General features: G+C 36.9%; 1 protein-coding gene across 10 annotated transcripts in view; it reads left to right on the forward strand.

Annotated features, from left to right (window-relative positions):
* The window catches only part of ZNF214 (zinc finger protein 214), a 19,774-nt gene extending 16,499 nt beyond the window's left edge, over positions 1–3,275 (forward strand). For all 10 annotated transcript variants that reach the window (XM_037730942.1, XM_037730944.1, XM_037730943.1 and 7 more), the window contains one exon: positions 1,040–3,275. In XM_037730942.1, coding sequence (XP_037586870.1) covers positions 1,040–2,733 — 1,694 coding nt within the window. In that variant the 3' untranslated portion in view covers positions 2,734–3,275. The remainder of the gene's footprint in view (positions 1–1,039) is intronic.
* Positions 3,276–21,238: the final 17,963 nt, after the last annotated feature.

Here is a 21,238-nt window from a genome sequence, read left to right on the forward strand (position 1 = left end):
CCTCAGCCTCCTGAGTAGCTGGGATTACAGGCATGCGCCACCATGCCCAGCTAATTTTTTGTATTTTTAGTAGAGACGGGGTTTCACCATGTTGACCAGGATGGTCTCGATCTGTTGACCTTGTGATCCACCCGCCTCGGCCTCCCAAAGTGCTGGGATTACAGGCTTGAGCCACCGCGCCCGGCCATGCTATTTTTATAAGTTAGCTTTCGTTGTATAACATACTATGCCAGACTTAGTAGCTTAAAAACAAACTTTATTATTTTTTATGATTCTTATTGGCTGGATGGATCTTTTATCATGGAGATATTTGGTTGTGGCTGAATGGTCTAAGATTAAGCTGGCTGGCCTGACTCACATGTGGCACAGTTGGCTTAGTATCAGTGGAGGTAGTGAGAATGTGTTGGCCATATATCTCTCTTGAAACAAGCCAACCCAAAGACACTTACATGGTGGTGGTCACAGGATTTTCAAAAACATGAAGAGAGAGGGCAAGAACGTTTCAAGTCTCTGCTTGTGTTACTTTGTCATTTTCTCACTTACCAAAGCAAATTGTGTAGCCAAACATAGAGTGTGGAAGGAGAACACCAATGGTGTAGGCAAAGTAGCAAGTTAATATAGTCATTTTTTCTCAATCTGCCACACTATTCTAGAACAGAAAAACAGGAACAATATATTTTGTTTCTTATAATTATATCCAAAATAAAGTAATCTAATTAAATCTTAGCCTTTAAGACTATTTCCATGAAGCAGTTGGCATTATTCTCATTTCTAACAGTGCCTGGGTAAATAGCAGTTAAATATTTCTAACAGTGCCTGCTCAAGATACACTTGTGGAATGAATAAATAAGTGAATGAATGAATACATAATGAATGGACAAAACAAATGAATTTCAAACCCAGATGGATCAGCCAAAGTCATAACCCTTCTTTTCTACCCCCACCCAAACATCCTATTACTTAGAGGTCATTGATTTAGAGAGTTGAACATTTTTCAACACAACTTTTATCTCACCATGGGGTTATCTTCTTCTTCTAGGAAACTGGAATGAGGGCTACAAATCCCAAGAAGAAAAATACAGATATTTAGAATACGAAAATTTTTCCTGCTGGCAAGGCTGGTGGAATGCTGGCACTCAGATATATGAGATTCAGAACTATGGGGAAACTATTCAAGGGGAAGATTCCAAAGACCTAAAACAGCAAAGTTTTTCCCAGTGTCAGAAATGGTTAATATTCTCTACACAAGTACCAGGGTATGGGAACTATGAACTAACTTTTGAAAGCAAAAGTCACAGGAACTTAAAATATAAAAGCTTTACACCTTGGCAGTCCTTAGAAACAAAAACCATTCAAGACTGTGGTAGAGAAATCTACATGAATGGTTCACATGGTTTTCAAGTGGGCAGATGCCGTCCTGGTATATCCAGGAAAAACCTCTCCATGGAAAAAGAACAGAAGCTCAGAGTTCAGCATTCTTATATCCCAATGGAGGAAGCCCTTCCACAGTACATTGGGGTGATATGTCAAAAAGACCTGCTGAAAGATTCGATGGAAGAGAAATACTGTGGATGTAATAAATGTAAAGAAATTTATTATTGGAATTCACAGTGTGTTTTTCACAAAAGAAATCAACCTGGAGAAAACCTCTATCAATGTTCCATCAGTAAAGCATGCTTCTCTCAGAGATCAGACTTGTATAGACATCCAAGAATCTACATAGGTAAGAAGCTGTATGGATGTGATGAAGTCAACAGTAACTTTCATCTGAGCTCAGGAGTTCACTTTTATCAGAGAGTTGACATAGGGGAGGCACCTTATAGCTGTAATGTGTGTGGTAAGAGCTTCAGCCGGATCTCTAGTCTTCACAATCATCAAAGAGTCCACACAGAAGAGAAACTCTATAAAATTGAGTGTGATAAAGACCTCAGTAGAAATTCATTAATTCACATTCACCAGAGACTTCATGTAGGAGAGAAGCCTTTTAAGTGCAGTCAGTGTGGCAAGAGTTTTAGTCGGAGTTCAGTACTTCATGTTCATCAGAGAGTCCACACAGGAGAAAAACCATATAAGTGTAATGAGTGTGGTAAGGGCTTCAGCCAGAGCTCTAATCTTCGAATTCATCAGTTAGTACACACAGGAGAGAAGTCTTATAAATGTGAAGACTGTGGTAAGAGCTTTACCCAACGCTCAAATCTTCAAATTCATCAGAGAGTGCATACAGGAGAGAAACCTTATAAATGTGATGACTGTGGAAAGGACTTTAGTCACAGCTCAGATCTTCGCATTCATCAGAGAGTCCATACAGGGGAGAAACCCTATACTTGTCCTGAATGTGGGAAGGGCTTCAGTAAGAGTTCAAAGCTTCACACTCATCAAAGAGTACACACTGGAGAGAAACCCTATAAATGTGAAGAGTGTGGCAAGGGATTCAGTCAACGTTCACATCTTCTCATTCATCAGAGAGTCCATACAGGAGAAAAGCCCTATAAATGTGATGACTGTGGAAAGGGTTTTAGTCACAGTTCTAATCTTCATATTCATCAGAGGGTCCATACAGGAGAGAAGCCTTATCAATGTGCTAAGTGTGGTAAAGGTTTTAGTCATAGTTCAGCTCTTCGAATTCATCAAAGAGTCCACACAGGAGAGAAACCTTATAAATGCCATGAATATTATAAGGGATTTGATCATAATTCACATCTTCTTACTAATCATAGAAGAGAAAACTTATAAATGTTGTTCATTTAGTTAACAGCCTTAATCAAAGTTTACCCAACCTTTCAACTCTATAAATGCTGCTGGTAAGGAAATCCTATAAATAACACAGGTAATATCAAGCAAGATTTATCATTTCCCATATTTCCCACTAAGAATTATTTCCTTCAAAAAAAGATCCTTAGAAAAATCCCTATATATTTAAAATTACAGTGTATTTTTCTTTACCTACTATAAATATAATATGCAATCATAAAATATATTAAACATTTAAGGAGAAAACTTCATCCTGTTTCATTCTAGTCTTTTTTTCTGTGCATTTTAATGTGCATGAAAATATATTGTGTGTTCAACTTTGTGTTTTCACTGACTTCAAAACATTTACTTAAATTTTGTTTTGAATTGAAACTGGCCATCTGTTAAACAACATCCCTTAACTACCCTAAAAAAATCCCTAGGAAGTCACAGAAAAGATGAAAACACACAAAACTTAAAACTCAGTTTTGACCAGTAGAATTCAATTATTTATGGACAAAATCCACCTAATGAAAGATAGGAAAGCATTGTATGACTTTGTATCTGAGATAGTGTAGCTGTGAGTTATTATCTCTGTCAGCCAGAAAACCCAGCGACCATCCTTCTGTTGCAGGGGTGCTGAACTTTGAGGTAACCACAATGCACTCTTATCCTTTCCCTTTCATGGTTTTCCATGCTTGTTCACAGGTTCAGAATTCAAATAAGAAGTACAGAATTTAGTTTATCTAAGGTGTGAAGGGTTTGGACAGAAGTGCTAGCAATGTAAGATACTCCATTGGTTCAGAATTGGAGATCCAAGCAGTATAATTTTATTTAATCTCAGTAGAATAGAGTGGTAATAGAGAACTATCTGCTAGGATAGCACTGAACTCAGAATTCTATGCAACAAGGTACCCTGAAGCTAATTTTGTAAGAAGAGAGTTTGGCCATTATAAAAATGGAATAGATTTAATAGGAATACAGAGTCCTAATTATTGATACACAAATATGCTTAGGTAGTACTTCCCAAGAGAAAAAAAAAAAGGGGGGGGGACTTGCTTAGGAAAATAAGAGGGAATTGCAATACCAAAGAAAAGAATATCATCCTAAAGACTTCGAAATTTATTGCCCTGAAAATTAGCTACTGCAGGCTCCAGAGGAAATTTCCAAAATGTTGGTATCCTCAGTGGCATAACAGAGAACCTGAATTCAATAAAGCTAGAGTAGAAATATACAAGTAGGGGAGAGTCTCTAAAGTAAAAAGAGAAATAGGTACAACAAAGAAGGGCTTCAGGGAACTTTGAAATGCTATAACAAAATAAAAGTCAATAAGTAAAATTAACATTGCAGAATATAAAATAATTGATAGTTAATGGGTAAACTTGATCTGATCTTAAATGTATAGGAAAAGGATAATGAGATGGAAACTGAGAAAAGGCAGATATGAAGATCAGAGAATGGAAGTCCAGTGTGAGAATTAAAGGTGTTTCTAAGGAAGGTGAAAGAACATTTGGAACAAAATCAATGATCAAAGACATTAAGAAACTTTTTCTGAGTTAAAAGTATACAGTCACTAAATTTTAGGCAAACCAAATATCAGAGTAACCTTAGAAACAGCTCCGAAATAAAAGCAATTTGGAGAGAGATCCAAGATGACTGATCACTAGCAGCTTGGGATTGTAGCTCCCAGTGAAAATGCAGAGAACGAGAGGATGCTTTCATACGAAGTTTTGTTGTTCATGCACCAGGAGATTCCCAGCAGAGAAGCCCCAGTGCGACTCTTGTGGCCGGTGAGGTGGTTTTGCCGCTGCCTTGGTGTGGCGGTTCTTGGTGCAGAGTCAGAAAAGCACCATCAATCTTAACGCTGCTGTTTTGGCCGGTGCAGTGGGTTTCTCAGATTTTAGCACTGGGAATCAACAAGTTGGATGTCCACTCAGAAACCCAATTATAAAGATGGTAATTATAAAGACCACAGATGGATAAATCTATAATGAAGGGAAGAAACCAGCCTAAAAAGGCTGAGAATACCCAAAATCAGAATGCCTCTCCCTCTACAGGGGATCACAGTTCCTCATCAGCAACAGAACAAGGCCTGATGGAGAACGAGTGTGTTCCATTAACAGAAGCGGGCTTCAAAAGGTGGATGATAAGAAACTTCAGTGAATTAAAAGAACTTGTTCTAACCCAATGCAAAGAAACTAAGAACTTTGAAAAAAGGTTTGACGAAATGTTAACAAGAATATACAACATAGAGAGGCATATAAGTGAATTAATGGAGCTGAAAAACACAACACGAGAACTTCGTGAAGTATGCACGAGTTTTAGCAGCCGAATTGATCAAGTAGAAGAAAATATATCAGAGGTCGAAGACCAAATTAATGAAATGAGAAGACAAGATTAGAGAAAAAAGGATAAAAAGGAATGAGCAAAGTCTCCAATAAATATGGGACTATCTGAAAAGACCTAATCTACATTTGATAGGTGTACCTGAATGTGACGAAGAGAATCAATCAAGCTGGAAAATATGCTTCAGGATATTATTCAGGAAAACTTTCCCAATCTGGCAAGGCAGGACAATATTCAACTCCAGGTAATACAGAGAACACCACAAAGATATTCCTCAACAAGACCAACCTCAAGGCACATAATCGCCAGATTCACCAGGGTTGAAATGAAGGAGAAAATACTGAGGGCAGCCAGAGAGAAAGGTCAGGTTACCCATAAAGGGAAGCCCATCAGACTCACAGCAGATCTCCCAGCAGAAACCCTACAAGCCAGAAGAGAGTGGGGGCCAATATTCAACACCCTTAAAGAAAACAACTTTCAACGCAGAATTTTACATCCAGCCAAACTAAGCTTCATAAGCAAAGGAAAAACAAAATCTTTTGTGAACAAGCAAGCACTCAGAAATTTCATGACCACCAGGCCTGCTTTACAAGAGCTTCTGAAAGAACCACTACACATAGAAAAGAACAACCAGTATCAGCCTTTCTAAAAAATACCAAAAAGTAAACAGCATCAACATAATCATGAATTTACATCAACTAATGGGCAAAACAGCCAGCTAACATTAAATGACAGCATTAAACTCACATATATTATTATTAATTCTAAATTTAAATCGACTAAATCCCCCAATCCAAAGACACAGACAGGCAAAAAAAGCCAAAATCCATCGGTATGCTGCACCCAGACCCATCTCACATGCAAGGATGCACAAAGACTCAAAGGATGGAGAAAGATTTACCAACCAAATGGAGAGCAAAAATAAATAAATAAATAAATAAAAGGAGTTGCGATTTTTGCCTCTGATAAAATAGACTTCAAAGCAACAAAGATCATAAGAAGCAAAGAAGGATATTACATAATGATAAAAGGATGAATGCAACAAGAAGAGCTAAAGATCCTAAATATATACGCACCCAATACAGGGATACCCAAATATATAAGACTTATAAAGAGACTTAGACTCCCACACAATAATAGTAGGAGACTTCAACATCAATATTAGACAGATCAATGAGACAGAAAATTAACAATGATATCCAGGATTTGAACTCAGATCCAGAACAAGTAAAGTTAATTAACATTTGTAGAACTCTCCACTTTAAATACACATAATATACATTCTTATCAGTACCACATCACACCTATTTACAGGCTTAAATGAAATATTGGTTGACTGCTTGTTTGTTGTTTTCTTCCCTCATTTTTTTTNTTTTGGTGTTTTTTAGTAGAGACAGGATTTCACCATGTCGGCCATGTTGGACTTGAACTCCTGACCTCAAGTGATCCGCCCGCCTTGGCCTTCCAAAATGCTGGGATTACAGGCGTGAGCCACTGCGCCCGGCCTGATTTCATAATTTTCTACTATGGTCCCTTCCTTCCTGCTTCACTACTTTTCTTAAATTTTCCTTCCATAGTCCTGTACTCTGCCCTTAGCAATCACCTGCCTTTTGGGAAAGGTATTCTGGTTCTTAATTAAAAGAATTGTCACTGAATGGCAGACCACTTCCACATATGGCAAGCATTATTCACAATCTTGTCTTAAGCCAAGCATGGTGGCACATGACTGTAATTTCAGATAGTTAGGAGATGGAGGCAGGAGGATCACTGGAGCCCAGGAATTCAAGGCCAGCCTGAGCAACCTAGTGAAACTCCCATCTCTTAAAAAACAAAAACACCAACGAAAAAAACAAAAGCAAAGACAAAACAAAATCTTGTTTTCTTTCCTCCTTCCTTCTTCTGTTTATCTCAATAAACAATTTTTAAAAGAAAAAAAAAAGAAAAGCAATTTAAAGCATGCAGAAAGAAAAATTCTGGTTATTTGCAAAACCAAAAAAGGGTTGTTTTTGACCTCTGCAACAGTAACTCAGAAGACAATGGAACAGCACCTTCAGAATTTTGAGATTTGACAAGTTTGTTGTCACTAAACAGTTTTATAACAAAAGTGTCTTTCATATGTATAGGAAACAAATATTTTTGATAAGCAAGAAAACAGTGTAGCATACATGTTCCTTAGAGTTCATGAATGTGGAAATCATGGTATAAAAGGACTAGTGATGAGCCCTGAAATCAATTAAACATGGAATTGTCTGAATAGTTTGGAAAACTTCAAAAAATTAAATGTGCAAGAAAATACACAAATGCTGAGTGTAAAATGTACAAATGCTGAGTCTGGTAGGAGAGTAAGCTTGTTGGGACACCCAGTTAAGTTTTATTTTATATAAGCAGAGAATACCTGTTTTAGTATAATTTTATAATATTGCATGGGACTTACACTAAAATTTTATGCATTTGAAATTCAAATTTATCTGGTCATTTCTGTTTTTATTTGCTACATCTAGCTACCCTATGGTGGGGGAGAGCAAAAGTGCCACATTTCTGATCTTAAATCCCAGGGATTCATAATAACATTTTCTTTTGGACTGACAATTTAAGAAAGGTCTTTTTTGTTTTTACAAACTTAAAATTGCAACTAATAAAACTAAAAAGTGTGCATAGGCCTTTCAAAATGGGAGAAGATAAAAGCAAAAAATATTCAGTCTCTATAGCAATGACTACCAAAAAAATCCCCCAAGAAGTTGGCCTAAAATATTAAAAGAAATGGATCAAGATAATTAAAGCCAAATGTATCAAAATATGTTCAATGCTTTATTTTAAAATGTTGAAAACAATGGGTTAAAAATTTCTAATCACATGCTATAACAGATGAAAAGGCCATATTGCTTAGAGACCAGGTGAAGGTTTATTAGACAAACATAAAGGAGTACTTACAATATGTTTTTAAAGGTTAAAAATGCACTAATTTAAACTTATTAAGGTGGGTAAAAAGACAAAATCATTAGTTTTCTAAACTCGTGATATTCAGAAAAATGTCAAAATGTTTGGTTTTTAATAATGAAATTTAAAGAGGAACAAATAAAAATGCTGAATGAAAATAATTTTAAAAAGGAGAAGCATAAAAGAGGACTAGAGAAGTCTTAATTTTCCTGAAAGGAATGTTCCTAATTTATTATTTCAGATCTCATGGAAATCCCAATGAATTTGAGATAAAAATGTTCTAGTCTTTTAAGGAAAATAGACATTGGAGAAGGGCAAAGATAATTATAAGAAAGAATAATGATATTGCCCTAACGTATAATAAATGGTATATTGGTATATGAAGTTGTAATAATGGAGAATTTAATTGTATATTTGAATAAAAAGGATTCTAAGTCACTAAATAGCTTAGAAATATACCAGTGTATGGATTATATATGTGTACTTAACATATAGTACATATATTTATAGAGTTCACAGATGATAAAGATCTGTGAGGAGGATTATTCAGTAAATCATGCTGAGATCATTATTTAACTCTAATAACACAGTAGACTTTCACAATCTTATCAGAATAAAACAATTGAATTCAAGTTTTCAAGCTGTGTTCCATGAACCTGCATGGGGTTTCATGAAGACTAGTACCTTTAGAAATAAGAACTGCAAATTTAGCCCCATTTTATCTCTTCATATACAAAAATAAGACTTTATTTTTTTAAAGGAGGTTTCACTACTCTAAAATATTCAAAAATCTCTAGAGTGAATTTTTAAACACTTAGGAAAAAAATACCACATAATTAGACCACATAAAAAATTTTAAACTGTGGGTAAAAAACATGTTAGATAAAAATAGGATATTTGCCATGATTATGACAGTATGAACTCTTTTTAATTAAGTGGACACCTAGTTTAAAAGTTTGACAAAGGACATAAACAGATTAAAGCAATGAAGTATCTACCTTTTTTTTTTTCTTTAACAAAAATGACAGTAGCCATTTTCAGCAAGAGTATGGAGTAATATTTACTTAGGTTGAGGGTAAATTGATAACGACTTTTTGGAAAAACAATTTGACTAATCCTGAGCCTTAAAATTGCTGCTACTTTTTCTACAGTAATTCTGTATCTAGGAATATATTCTATGGAAATAGAGTTTCATATTATTAGGGTGCTTGTAAAGAACAGAGATCCACTCAAGTGATCTCATGTAAAGAATAGGGTTATATAACATTACATAGTAGAATCTCACACACACATACACAGATCCCAGGATGTTATCTTACTAAAAGAAGTGAGGGAGCAAGTGAGCCATGGAGCTCTCCATCAAAAAAGAATTCCATGTAGAGGGTAGAGCAAGTGCAAAGGGTCTGAGGCTAGGAATGGACCTGGAATGTGCTGCAGCACTATAAGGGAGGAGGAAAATAGGGAATGAAGTTAAAGGTAACATGGGCCTTGTAAGTCATTGTAAAGGATTTGTCTTTTACACTATGTGCAATAAAAAGTTACTGGAGGGTTTTAAGTGACATGATCTAACAAATTTAAACAAGCTTACTCTGAATGCCGTGTTAAGAATTAACAAAATAGAGGCTAGAGCCAAAGCAGGGATTCCAATTAGGAGGTATTGCAGTTACCCCTAAAAGAGATAAGATGTTAACAGTGGAGGTGCGATAAATAATCAAATTTTGGATATATTTTGAGCATGGTTAATATATCAGAAAGTAATTTTAAAACCGGGCTTTAGGTAGCATTTTAATAGGTAAAAAGGAGGCCAAAATCCTTTACTACTTTATAGACAGGAAGAATTGCTTGTAAAATTTTACATTTGAACACAGTGTTTTAGGGACAGTGAGATTAGCCTGTCTAGATTAATGTTTTAAGGTTAATTAAAATATTAATCTCAAATATCAATGTTGAGATTTAAGCTACTCTTAAGAGACTAGAAGGTTTTGTTTTTGTTTTTTCATCTGGATAATATAAAGCTCAAGTTGTGCCATGGGAATAGTCATGCCCAACTTTGGGGAGCCCAACTTTAGGCTTTCCAGAGACAGTGGTTATCATCTTAGTCCAGCATAAATTGCAGTAACCTGAGGGGGTGCACAAGGAGGAGTTAAAAGTGTTTTAAGCAAAGTGAGAAAAATGCAAAGTTTTAGGAATAAACATAGCCTCGTGGTTAAGAGCAAGTCTTCCTGAGCTGAGATCAGTTTTTGTGAAGACAAAATATATTTCTACCTAATGTCAACAAACATAATCATTGGCTGAATGTGAAATGGGAGTAACAGACTCTCATCAGTAATTCTGGTGAAAAAAGTATCAGAGTCAGGCAGATCCTGTCAGAAATTCCTATAAAATTAAGTCCTAATATCTATTGAATATTATATGGAGTATGCAGATGCTGAAAAACTATGACAAAAAAGCAATAGTATGATGTGTTTCTATCTCTCTTATCAGGCCTTAAAATTTGGAATACAGGCCAGGCGCGGTGGCTCAAGCCTGTAATCCCAGCACTGTGGGAGGCCGAGGCGGGTGGATCACGAGGTCAAGAGATTGAGACCATCCTGGTCAACATGGTGAAACCCCGTCTCTACTAAAAATACAAAAAATTAGCTGGGCATGGTGGCGCGTGCCTGTAATCCCAGCGACTCAGGAGGCTGGGGCAGGAGAATTGCCTGAACCCAGGAGGCGGAGGTTGCGGTGAGCCGAGATCGCGCCATTGCACTCCAGCCTGGGTAACAAGAGCGAAACTCCATCTCAAAAAAAAAAAAAAACTTGGAATACAGATCACAATCACTGCACCCATAAGATATCCTTCAATGAACATTAAAAATAATTGTCAGATGAATTAGAACTCTAACGTTCTTTAAAATAGTTTCCTGGTGAACAGTGACAGCACAGTGGCTGAAGGATCCAAAAGACTCACTTGGGTTTTACCCAGAATCTGTCCTTTACCAATGGTATGGGTAAAGGATAATCTTTTGATCTCTCTGAGCTTAAGCAGCCTCAGCTATAAAATAAAATGTTGAAATAAGATGAGTCCTAAGTCTACTGCTCAAGCAAATTTATCTTTTCTCTAGAATAGTGCCTATTCAAATAATAAAGTATTAATTTTCACAGCACACTGATTCTCAGAAGGGTTAAAAGTTTAAAGTCATTTAAATTTCACAACTGCTTTGCGAAAGGTCCCACAGGGCACATTCTATAGTCATGAGAAATTGTGGCATAGAAAAGTTCATGATTCACCAGAGGGTGAGGTTCTAATCACAACCTTTTTTCAATGGATCAATACGTAATTTGGCTTTAATAATTAATGTACAACATCAATTAGTATTAATAAGTGATATTAATATATCACAATATACAATATATAAAAATATAATATTTACTATATTGATTTGTTAATATTGAACTCATAAGACAACAGCACAATAATGCCTGAAGGAAGCTTCTCTTTCACATGTATTTTCTCCTAAGGCATATCACAGCCTTCTTGTGCTTAGGAACACTAGACAGCACTTTAGCACTATACTTGGGATGCGAAAACAGCACTAAATACATTGTGAAAATGATGCTTTTGATGGTATGAGACCTAAAACAAGAAGGCATGGCATTGCTTTGTTCCACCTCAGCTGGGCACATGTACCTCGGACAACTCGAAATTTTCCCTGCTCTGCACATGTGTACAAATGACTGGGGAAAGTGCTACAAGTATTGATTTTTGTTACAAATTATAGTGAGTAGATGAATTTACAAATATGAAATCCATTAGTAACAAAGTTAGACTATATATAAAAAGCTAGATAAACCAATCAAACATAAAGGCATAAGAGAGAACAAAAAATAGCATACAGAAGAAAATATATTTATAGCACACTGCTTGTCTCCGTTTGGACAATATTGGCATAGTCATAAAAATGCTAACACTGAAAATAAATTCACAAAAAATTGATAGAAACTATATTAGTAGGATCAGGGAAGGGTGAGAGGGGTATAAAAACACCAAATTTCCATTTCCCATAATAGAAAAAAACCAGAAAGGAGTACCTAAAATTGTCAATCTTAACTGCATAAGCATAGTATATTTAGAAATGAGTAGGTAGATACAAAAAGAATCAGCTCAAAGTGATTCCTCTGAGGATCAGAGGCTAAAATGGAGTAGGAAATAGTGTTGCCAGAAAAGGAGGTCCCAATCCAGACCCTAAGAGAGAACTCTTGGGTCTAAGCAGGAAGGAATTCAAGGAGAGTCGCAGAATACAATGAGAAGAGTTTATTGAAAGCTACCCAGATACAGAGTAGGGTGTCCTCAGAAAGCAAATGGAGGAATGTGCCTTCTTTGTTTTAAACTCTTCTTGTATAGGGATCTTATCTGTGTAAAAGCTATTATGTCTATGTGGGGGTAGGCTGACGCCGTGACAAAATTTAGTACTTTGTTGATTTTTAAAAAGTTTTCTTTGGCATTTTAGTGCATAAGTACATCAAAACATTACCATATCTTAAAAGCATACATTGTTATGTGATTACTGGGACATCAGGACATTCTGCTGTCATAGGAGTTTGTCCTTACAAGCACTACTAAGCTGCTTCCTTAGCCAAAAACATCTTATGACTGTGTGTTGTGACTGGCAAGGAATGTGCCTTGCTAGTTTTAAGATGGAGTTGATTTAAAAAATAGTATTACTGTAGCTCTCCTATACTCCTCTTTACTTAACAATAATGTGACTAGCCAAGGCATTAACCTGGGTCAGAGGTCCCAGAATGAATACTAAGAGGTGGTTCATGGGGAGATGCCAATAGAACCAGTGGCATCTCCCCATGAACCGCCTCTTGGTATTGATAAGTAACTAGCTGTTGTAATAATAAGCTTGCTCTGGTAACCGGTGAATCTAAGAGACTATACTGGAAATTAAAAGTGGTATTAAAATATTAGAACAACTGAGGAGTTATACTTAATCCTACACAAAGTCGGGGCAAAGTAGAATTTGGATACAAAATCATGAAAATATGAGCCACACAATGAAAACATGAGAATTCTAGAAGTGTAGAAGTCATAAGGATTCTAAGGCATTGTTTAGTTTACTTACAAATGTTGAACTGAGATGAGATACTGACAACACAGAGGGAAAAAGAAGGCTGAACCTGAGCTCTTAAAGAGGAAGTAAAAAAGCAGTTAGGGGTGAGTTGGGAGTTTGGTGGCAGTAAGTGCAGGAGGCCTGAGGGGTCCTTGGATAGGACCCCGGAGGGCGTGATGGAGCGCTGGAGTACTAACCCGGAGGGTGTGTGCTGCCCCAGCCCCAGTACTGTTGCAGGCAGCATCCAAGGGAGCCAGAGGAAGGGAGGCTGTCCAGACCTTGGGCCTGTACACTGGCTGGTGCTGCACATCCTGGAGGGAAGCAGGAAGACTTGGGTAAAGTGGAACCACAGATAACAAGGACCCAGCCATTTCGACCATGAAAAAACGGAGGCAAAGAGATACTAAGTGGTTGTCCAGAACTCTACCATGATTATTATAAGGTTTGTGACCTGAGACTCTGTGCCCTTTCCCATAGGCCAGGCAGCTTGTCTAGGATTAAAGTCAGAGAATTGATGAAAACACTTTTCTCACAGTGAGAGGCTGGAAGGTTTTGAAAAGGAGGATATAATTTTGATATGTGATATCAAGTGTGATGCTAACTTGATTTCCTGCCTATGCCTACATATTTAGCCAGTTTCCAAAATGCCTTCTTCAGTCACTGGCTTGTGATTCTTTTTCATAAACAAGTTCTTATAATTATTACTTAATTCTCATTTTTCCTGGTCTGTTGAATTTTTGCAGGTGTGCCACACTAATTTAAATAACTTTGGTTTTAGAATGTGAATATATACCTGGTAGAGCCAAATATATTTTCATCACCCTTCTTTTCAACATCCCTTGTGTGTGTGGTTGGGGTGTGTGTGTGTGTGTGTGTATTTTGGGGATCTGGAATTGACAAATTAGAATTAGGAAATATCCACTAATAGCTGTTCATATATAGACAACAGAAAGACATTCTTAAGAATTTTTGAAAAATAGTACATTCCATTCTATGCTGAACATGAATTTTCCTTTAAAAATAGGTAATACATTAATGTGGCTGTAAATACAAAAGATACAGAGAATGTAAGGTGTAAGTCTCCTTCTCACTTCTATCTCTTACACACCCATACCAATCTCTGCAGGCAGCCATTTTTTTGGTGTCTAATAAATTCTTTCAAAACATTTTAAATAAAAATAGTAGCTTCTATACACAGTTCTGTGTATAATACTTTAATAGATAAGGATTTTCACCATTTTGTTTTGACTTTACCACTGGAAAGATTTCCCTTCACCATTGTTCTTTAAGGCTATCCTTGAGTGGGGCTGAGGTACAGCAGCAGTATGATTTTGGCTCCAACATACAGTTACCAAGCGATCCATGGGCTTGTTGCCTGATATACATGGAGACCAATACCATGGCACAAGCTTTTGAAAATAGAAAAAGCTTTAAGTTGACCTGCAAAGAGATAGGAGGAAAGACTCAAATCTGTCTCCCTGAGCTAGAGGCAGTGTTGGGTTTTATAAGCATAGGGTAATGAAGCATGATCTGATTGGATCTTGCAATAAGGTAGTGCTGGGAGGCATTATCTGATTGGATCCTGCCATGTGGGTGATGCCAGAGCTCAATTTGATTTGATCCTGGATTCTGACATGCAGTATCTGCTTCTTAATTCAGTTTCTGATCCTAGATCTGAGCATTTAGGTTCTCCCTATGGTTGCAGGCTTCTTTTATCCAGGCATACTCAGTTTACATGACCCGTGGGTCCATGGCAATTGAAAAACAACTCACAACCTTGTTAAAAAGTTGAACCAGATTTGTCTGGGGCGGTTCCAGTACTGAGCCACTCTTCTGTGACCCAGGCCTGTGTTTTCACTTCCTCTGTCAGCTGGTCACAGGAAACTCCCTGTAGGGCCATGGATACATGTTTAGGAAGAGCCAAGAGTGCAGCAGAGCTATTGAACATGAGGGTCTGGGCCATCTACTCATGAAATTTTAGCCCTCTGAATCAATCTCAAACATACCATTTCCCTCCTATATCATAGGAGGATTCCTTTAGTACCTATCCAATTGTATAACTTGGTTGATCTGACAATACCCAGCTCATGGGTGGGTGTGACTACCCAGTAATTTGATGTTCCAGGTAGGTGTTCAGTTTCCACTAGGCCTAATAGTACATCAGAAGCTTCCTTTCAAAAGGTGAATAATTATTTTCTCCAGAAAGAATGGCTTTGTTCCAGAGCCCATGTCTACTTCTTTTATGGAGAGGCATAAACATGGCTAGAAAGAAGTAGGTTTGGAAAAGTGAGATGTTTGATCAGACAGCTGGTATTTTTTCCCAGAGGTCAATTTTATTTGGATGGTGCAAAAGTAGTTGTAGTTTTTACCATTACTTACAAACATTCATAATAACCAAATAAGTATAACATCTTGACAATTTTGAACTTTACCTGAGCCACGTGATCCTACAATCCTCCTAAGGTTCTAGGGTGTGGTGGCTCACACCTGTAATCTCAGCACTTTGGGGGGCCAAGACGGGCAGATGACAAGGTCAGGAGTTTGAGACCAGCCTGGCCAACATGGTGAAACCCCATCTCTACTAAAAATACAAAAATTAGGCATGGTGGTGCATGGCTGTAATCCCACTACCAAGGAGGCTGAGGCAGGAGAACTAAATTTAAAAAGAATTGAAAAAAAATAAAAGATTTTTTTTTTTTGAGATGGAGTCTCACTCTGTCACCCAGGATGGAGCGCATTGGCAGGATCTTGGCTCATTGCAACCTCTACCTCCCAGATTCAAACAATTCTCCTGTCATGTAGGTTTTATTTTCTTGCCTCCTACCCCAATCCTCTCAGCAATACATTTTAAAATTATTTTCTTAGTCAATATTTTATAACTCATTATATGCCATTATGGTATTTTGACTTAGCCTGTTAACATTTAAAAGGAACAAATTTTTTTATCAGTATTTCATTATAATTAATAGAGTTACCTCTTAGGCGATAAAGAATCAATTCAGCCAAGTTATTTCTCCTCTTTAGGACATTTAAACACGCTACTTAGCCTCCTTCTTCTACTTGGATGTTATGTGAAAGTCACAGCACTGATTATTCATTACTGTTACTAAAATAGTTCCTCCTTTTAACTGGACTATTTGGCTTATTCACAGTATTTGTCTTTCCTGCTTACACAGACAGAAAGAGCAAGTACTTGCTTATAAACAGATATAAGTAACAAAAGAAACATAATGTCCATATAGAGAAACTCTTTTTTTAAAGCTTATCAAGTTATCTATGTTTTTTCACAGATTCAGTTTGTTCTAATATACTACAATTATTATTTTATTATTATTGTTAGTGTTATTCAATAAGCAAATTGTAAAATTTGCTAGCAGGAGTCCCTTTAGATTTATTATTTTCTTCTTTCAAAACTGTCCTTGATATTCTTGGAAACAATATTGCTACTATGTCACTCAGAGTACAGTATCATAGATTTGGACAAAGAAATGTAGGCTGGGGGGTGAGAGACAATAAACTGATAATTGGCATATATATCCCTCCTTATGTTTTACTGATCTAAGATTTGTATTACATTACATGGCAAGGTGTGCTTGTTCCTTTTGGTGGATAAGAGCGTTAAAACATAAAATTTAGGCAATGGGGGACACAGTAATTTTAAAATAGTGGGCAGAAGTGCTGCTATTGTTAGGCAGCCACACTATCTCAGCAGTGATAGAGCTGGAAAACATGTTTCAATTTTATGAGTTCACATTTCTCATTTTTATTCATTTTATAATTTAATTTCAATTAATGTTTTAAAATTAAGTAAACATTAATTTTGTATTATATTAATGTTGGATGATATTAACAATATTCTCAACATTATATTATGAACATTTTCAAGCATAAAGTTGAAAGAATTTTATAGTGAATACATTTTTTTTTGGTAGAGACGGAGCCTTGCTATGTTGCCCAGGCTAGTCTTGAACTCCTGACCTCAAGTGACCTCCTGCATCAGCTTCCCAAAGCACTGGAATAACAGGTGTGAGCCACTACACCCTATCTTCTAGTCACATCCTACCACATTGGATTTATCATATCTCTACATCTGTCTATTTTTCTGTCACCTATCAATCTAATTTTTCAATTACTTCAAGTGAAACTAGAGACATCACTATGCTCTCTCCTACATATTGCAGCATTCATATTAATCAGAGTTCAATATTTGTTTTTAATTTGGATCTTAAATGTATATTCATAGAGCTTTGTCAAATGCCCTTTTCTAATCAGTCCCCAACACCATCCACCAGAGGTAATCTCTGTTCTAAATGTTTTCCACCATAGATCAGTTTTGCCTGTTCAAGAACTTCATGTAAATGAAATCATATATTATTTTCTCTTCTGTATAGGACTTCATTCACTCAGCATGATATTTTTGACATTCATCCATGTTGCATGTATTGGGGCACATTCCTTTTTATTGCTAAGTATTATTTTTATGAGTATTCCACAGTAAAATTATCCATTCTCCTACTGAACACTTAGGTTCACTGACTGAACACTGTTTTGCCTACATTAAACATTTTATACACATGGGAGATAACATTATTTTCGAATCAGTTTCTGGGTAGTATTCAGTAATGTTAGAAAAAAGAGGCATTACACTGATGGAATTGCAAATCACTACCCTATAAAGTGCACCAACAGAGTGAGCTATTGCCTTTTCCCAGATTTGAGTCTCTGATCTTTATGGTTTCCTTTTGCTGTGGCTTAGATGTGTCCCTCAAAGTTCATGTTTTGGAAACTTAAAACTCAATGCAACAGTGTTGAATATGCATATTTCGATTTTATGAGTGATTAGGTTGTTAGGGCTCTGCCCTCATGAATGAATGTTGTTTTGGGAGTGGGTCTGTTGTCACAGGAGTGTATTCATCATCACAAAATACCACAGACTGGATGGCATAAACAACAGAAATCTATTTTCTCACAATTTTGGAGGCCAAAATTCCAAGATCAAGGTGTTAGCAGGTTTAATTTTTTCTGAGGCCTCCATCTGTCTTCACATGCTTCTTCTCTATTTGTATGCATCCCTGGGTCTCTCTGTGTTTCCAAATCTCCTCTTCTTACAAGGATACCAGACAGATTGGATTATGGCCCACTCTAATGGTCTCATTTTAACTTAATCACCTCCTTAAAGGCCCTCTCTCCAAATATAATAGTTTCTCCTTATCCACAGGGGATACATTCCAACACCCCCAGTGGATGCCTGAAAACTTGGATAGTACAGAACCTTATATACATATATATTTTTAAAAATCTAGTAACCAAGATAACTGCTAAGTGACTAACAGTCAGGTAGAGTATATGGTACAGATATGCTGGACAAAGGGATCATTCACATCCTGGGCTGGACAGGGTGGGGCAGAGCAGGAGAGCAAGATTGCATCACTCTACTCAGAATAGCTCACAATTTAAAACTTATGAATTATTTATTTCTGGAATTTTCCATCTCATATTTTCAGACTGTGGTTGATCACTCAGAAAGTGAAACCATGAAAAAGGAGGGACTACTGTGCAGTCACATTTGAGGCACTGGGAATTAGAGCTTCAACACATATGGAGGACACAATTCAGTCCCTATCAACTTCACACAGAAGAGAAGGCGATATGACCACAAGACAGAGATTAAAGCGATATTGCCACAAGCCCAGGAATGCCAGTTAGAGAAGGTGAGGAACCAATTATCCTGAGAGACAGCATGATGCTGCCAGCATCTTGACTTTTTGCTCATTGAAACTGGTTTAAGACGTCTGATATCTAGAACTTTAAGGGCATAAAGATGTATTGGTTTAAGCTATTTGTGGTTTAAACCCTTTGTTGTTTGTGGTAATTTGCCATAGGAAACTGATAGAAGAAACTGAAAACATATACATGTGTATTTCTCTCCACAAACAAGATACTGATATTTCAAGCCAATTGTAATCACTCAGCTAGAGCATGGGGAAGAGTGATGACTAGTGGAGAAAAAAATAATTTCTAAATTACCCCTCATGGATCACTGCAGCCTCAACCTCCTGGGCTCAGGTGATCCTCCCACCTCAGTCTCCCTGGTAGCTTGTATTACAAGCATGTGACACCATGCCTGGCTAACTTTTATGTTTTGTTGTAAAGATGGGATTCTGCCCTTTTGCCCAGGCTGGTCTTGAACTCCTGGGTTCAAGTGATCTACTCACTTTGGCAGGCCGAGGCGGGTGGATCACGAGGTCAAGAGATCGAGACCATCCTGGTCAACACGGTGAAACCCCGTCTCTACTAAAACTACAAAAAATTAGCTGGGAATGGTGGCACATGCCTGTAATCCCAGCAACTCAGGAGGCTGAGGCAGGAAAATTGCCTGAACCCAGGAGGCGGAGCTTGCGGTGAGCCGAGATCGCGCCATTGCACTCCAGCCTGGGTAACGTGAGTGAAACTCCAACTCCAAAAAAAAAAAAAAAAAAGACTTCATATGTGTGAGCCAAAGAGCTTAAAATGTAATTCAGAGCAATCAAGAGATGAAATGTATAATAAAAGTACAAAAAATAAATACAGTGATGTGTATAGCCTTATCTCAGAGTTTTTGAGGCATAGGATGATCTGTACTGGAAAAGAAGTTTAAAATGTAAGGTATTTTGGAAGATCTTTATGGAGTATTTAAATCTTACTCAACATTATGTAATCCATAAAGAAAAATATTTTGAAAGCAAAGAATGTGAGAAATCTTTCAGTGCTAGTAAAACAGTAGCTAGAAATCAAAGAATTCATACTAGGGAGTAGCTGGGTAATGTAGATGTGTAATAGGTAGAAAAAGCCATTCAATTTAAACTGCCACCTGATTACAAATAAAAGCAGTAACACTGGGAAGAAACCTTATGAATGTGGTAACGATGGGAAAGCATTCAGCTGTACTTCTGACCTTAGCCTGATATAATTCATATTTGGAAGAAGGCCAACAAATACAGGAATTGTGGAAATGTCTTTTAAAATAATTCAAGTCTTATATCCCATCAAGAAACTCTTACAGGAGATAAATGATATGGATGTAAAGAGCAAAGGAAAGATTTCAACTGCAAATCTCAGTACATATCAGGAAACTCAAAAAGGAGAGAAGTCCTATGAATGTGATAAATATGGAAAAGCATTCCATCAGAATGCAAACCTTATTGTCTACCAAAGAGTTCATACTGGGAAGAAATCATACGACTGTAAGAAATGTGGGAAAGCTTTTATAGGAATTCAAACCTTACTATACATTGAACATAGAGGGGAAAAATCTTATGCATGATAACAAGAGTTGAAAGAAAACACATATCATCGTACAGAAGAATATATAGAAGGTAGAAAAAACTTTAGTTGGTGAGCACATCTCATTAGTATTCATAGAAATCATACCACAGGGAAACTCAATGAATGTAAGAAATGTGGAAAAGCCTTTCCCTAGAATTCAACTGTCATGTGGCATTAGATCATTAATATTGGGGAGAAAACCTATGGGTGTAATAAATGTGGGGAAGTCTTCAATTTAAATGCAAGCCTAATTAAACATAAGAGAACACATATTGAAGAAAAATCATTTGGGTGTAAAGAACGTGGAAAAGCTTTCAACTGAAGTACAAACGTTATCAAACATCAGGTAATGCACACTTGGAAGAAACTCTATGGGTGTAGAGAATGTGGAAATGCTGTCAAATCAAGTAGAGGCCTAAGTAAATATCTGAAAACTCACTGGGGGTGAAGCTCTATGAACGCAGAAATTCTTTCTGTCATAATACAAACCTTACCATACAGGAGACAGTTCATACTGGGGAGAAACCATATAAATGCCATCATTGTAGAAGTACAAACCTCATAGCACATCTGAGAACTGACACTATGGAGAAATCCTATGAATGCCAGAAAGAGTCCCAAGAAATTACACATCATTAAAAGCCAGCATGTTTGTACTGCAGAGATACCTTTTGTAAGGACTAATTATGGAAGAGACTTTGGTTAGAGAACACATCTCATTCAACATCAGAGAGATAATACTGGAGAGAAACTCTATAAATGTAAGAAATGTGAGAAAGCCTTCAACAAGAGTTCAGTTCTCCTGCAGCACAGGGGAATTC

The sequence above is a fragment of the Cebus imitator genome, unplaced genomic scaffold, assembly GCF_001604975.1.
Source record: "Cebus imitator isolate Cc_AM_T3 unplaced genomic scaffold, Cebus_imitator-1.0 Scaffold370, whole genome shotgun sequence".
NCBI classification, from domain to species: Eukaryota; Metazoa; Chordata; class Mammalia; order Primates; family Cebidae; genus Cebus; species Cebus imitator.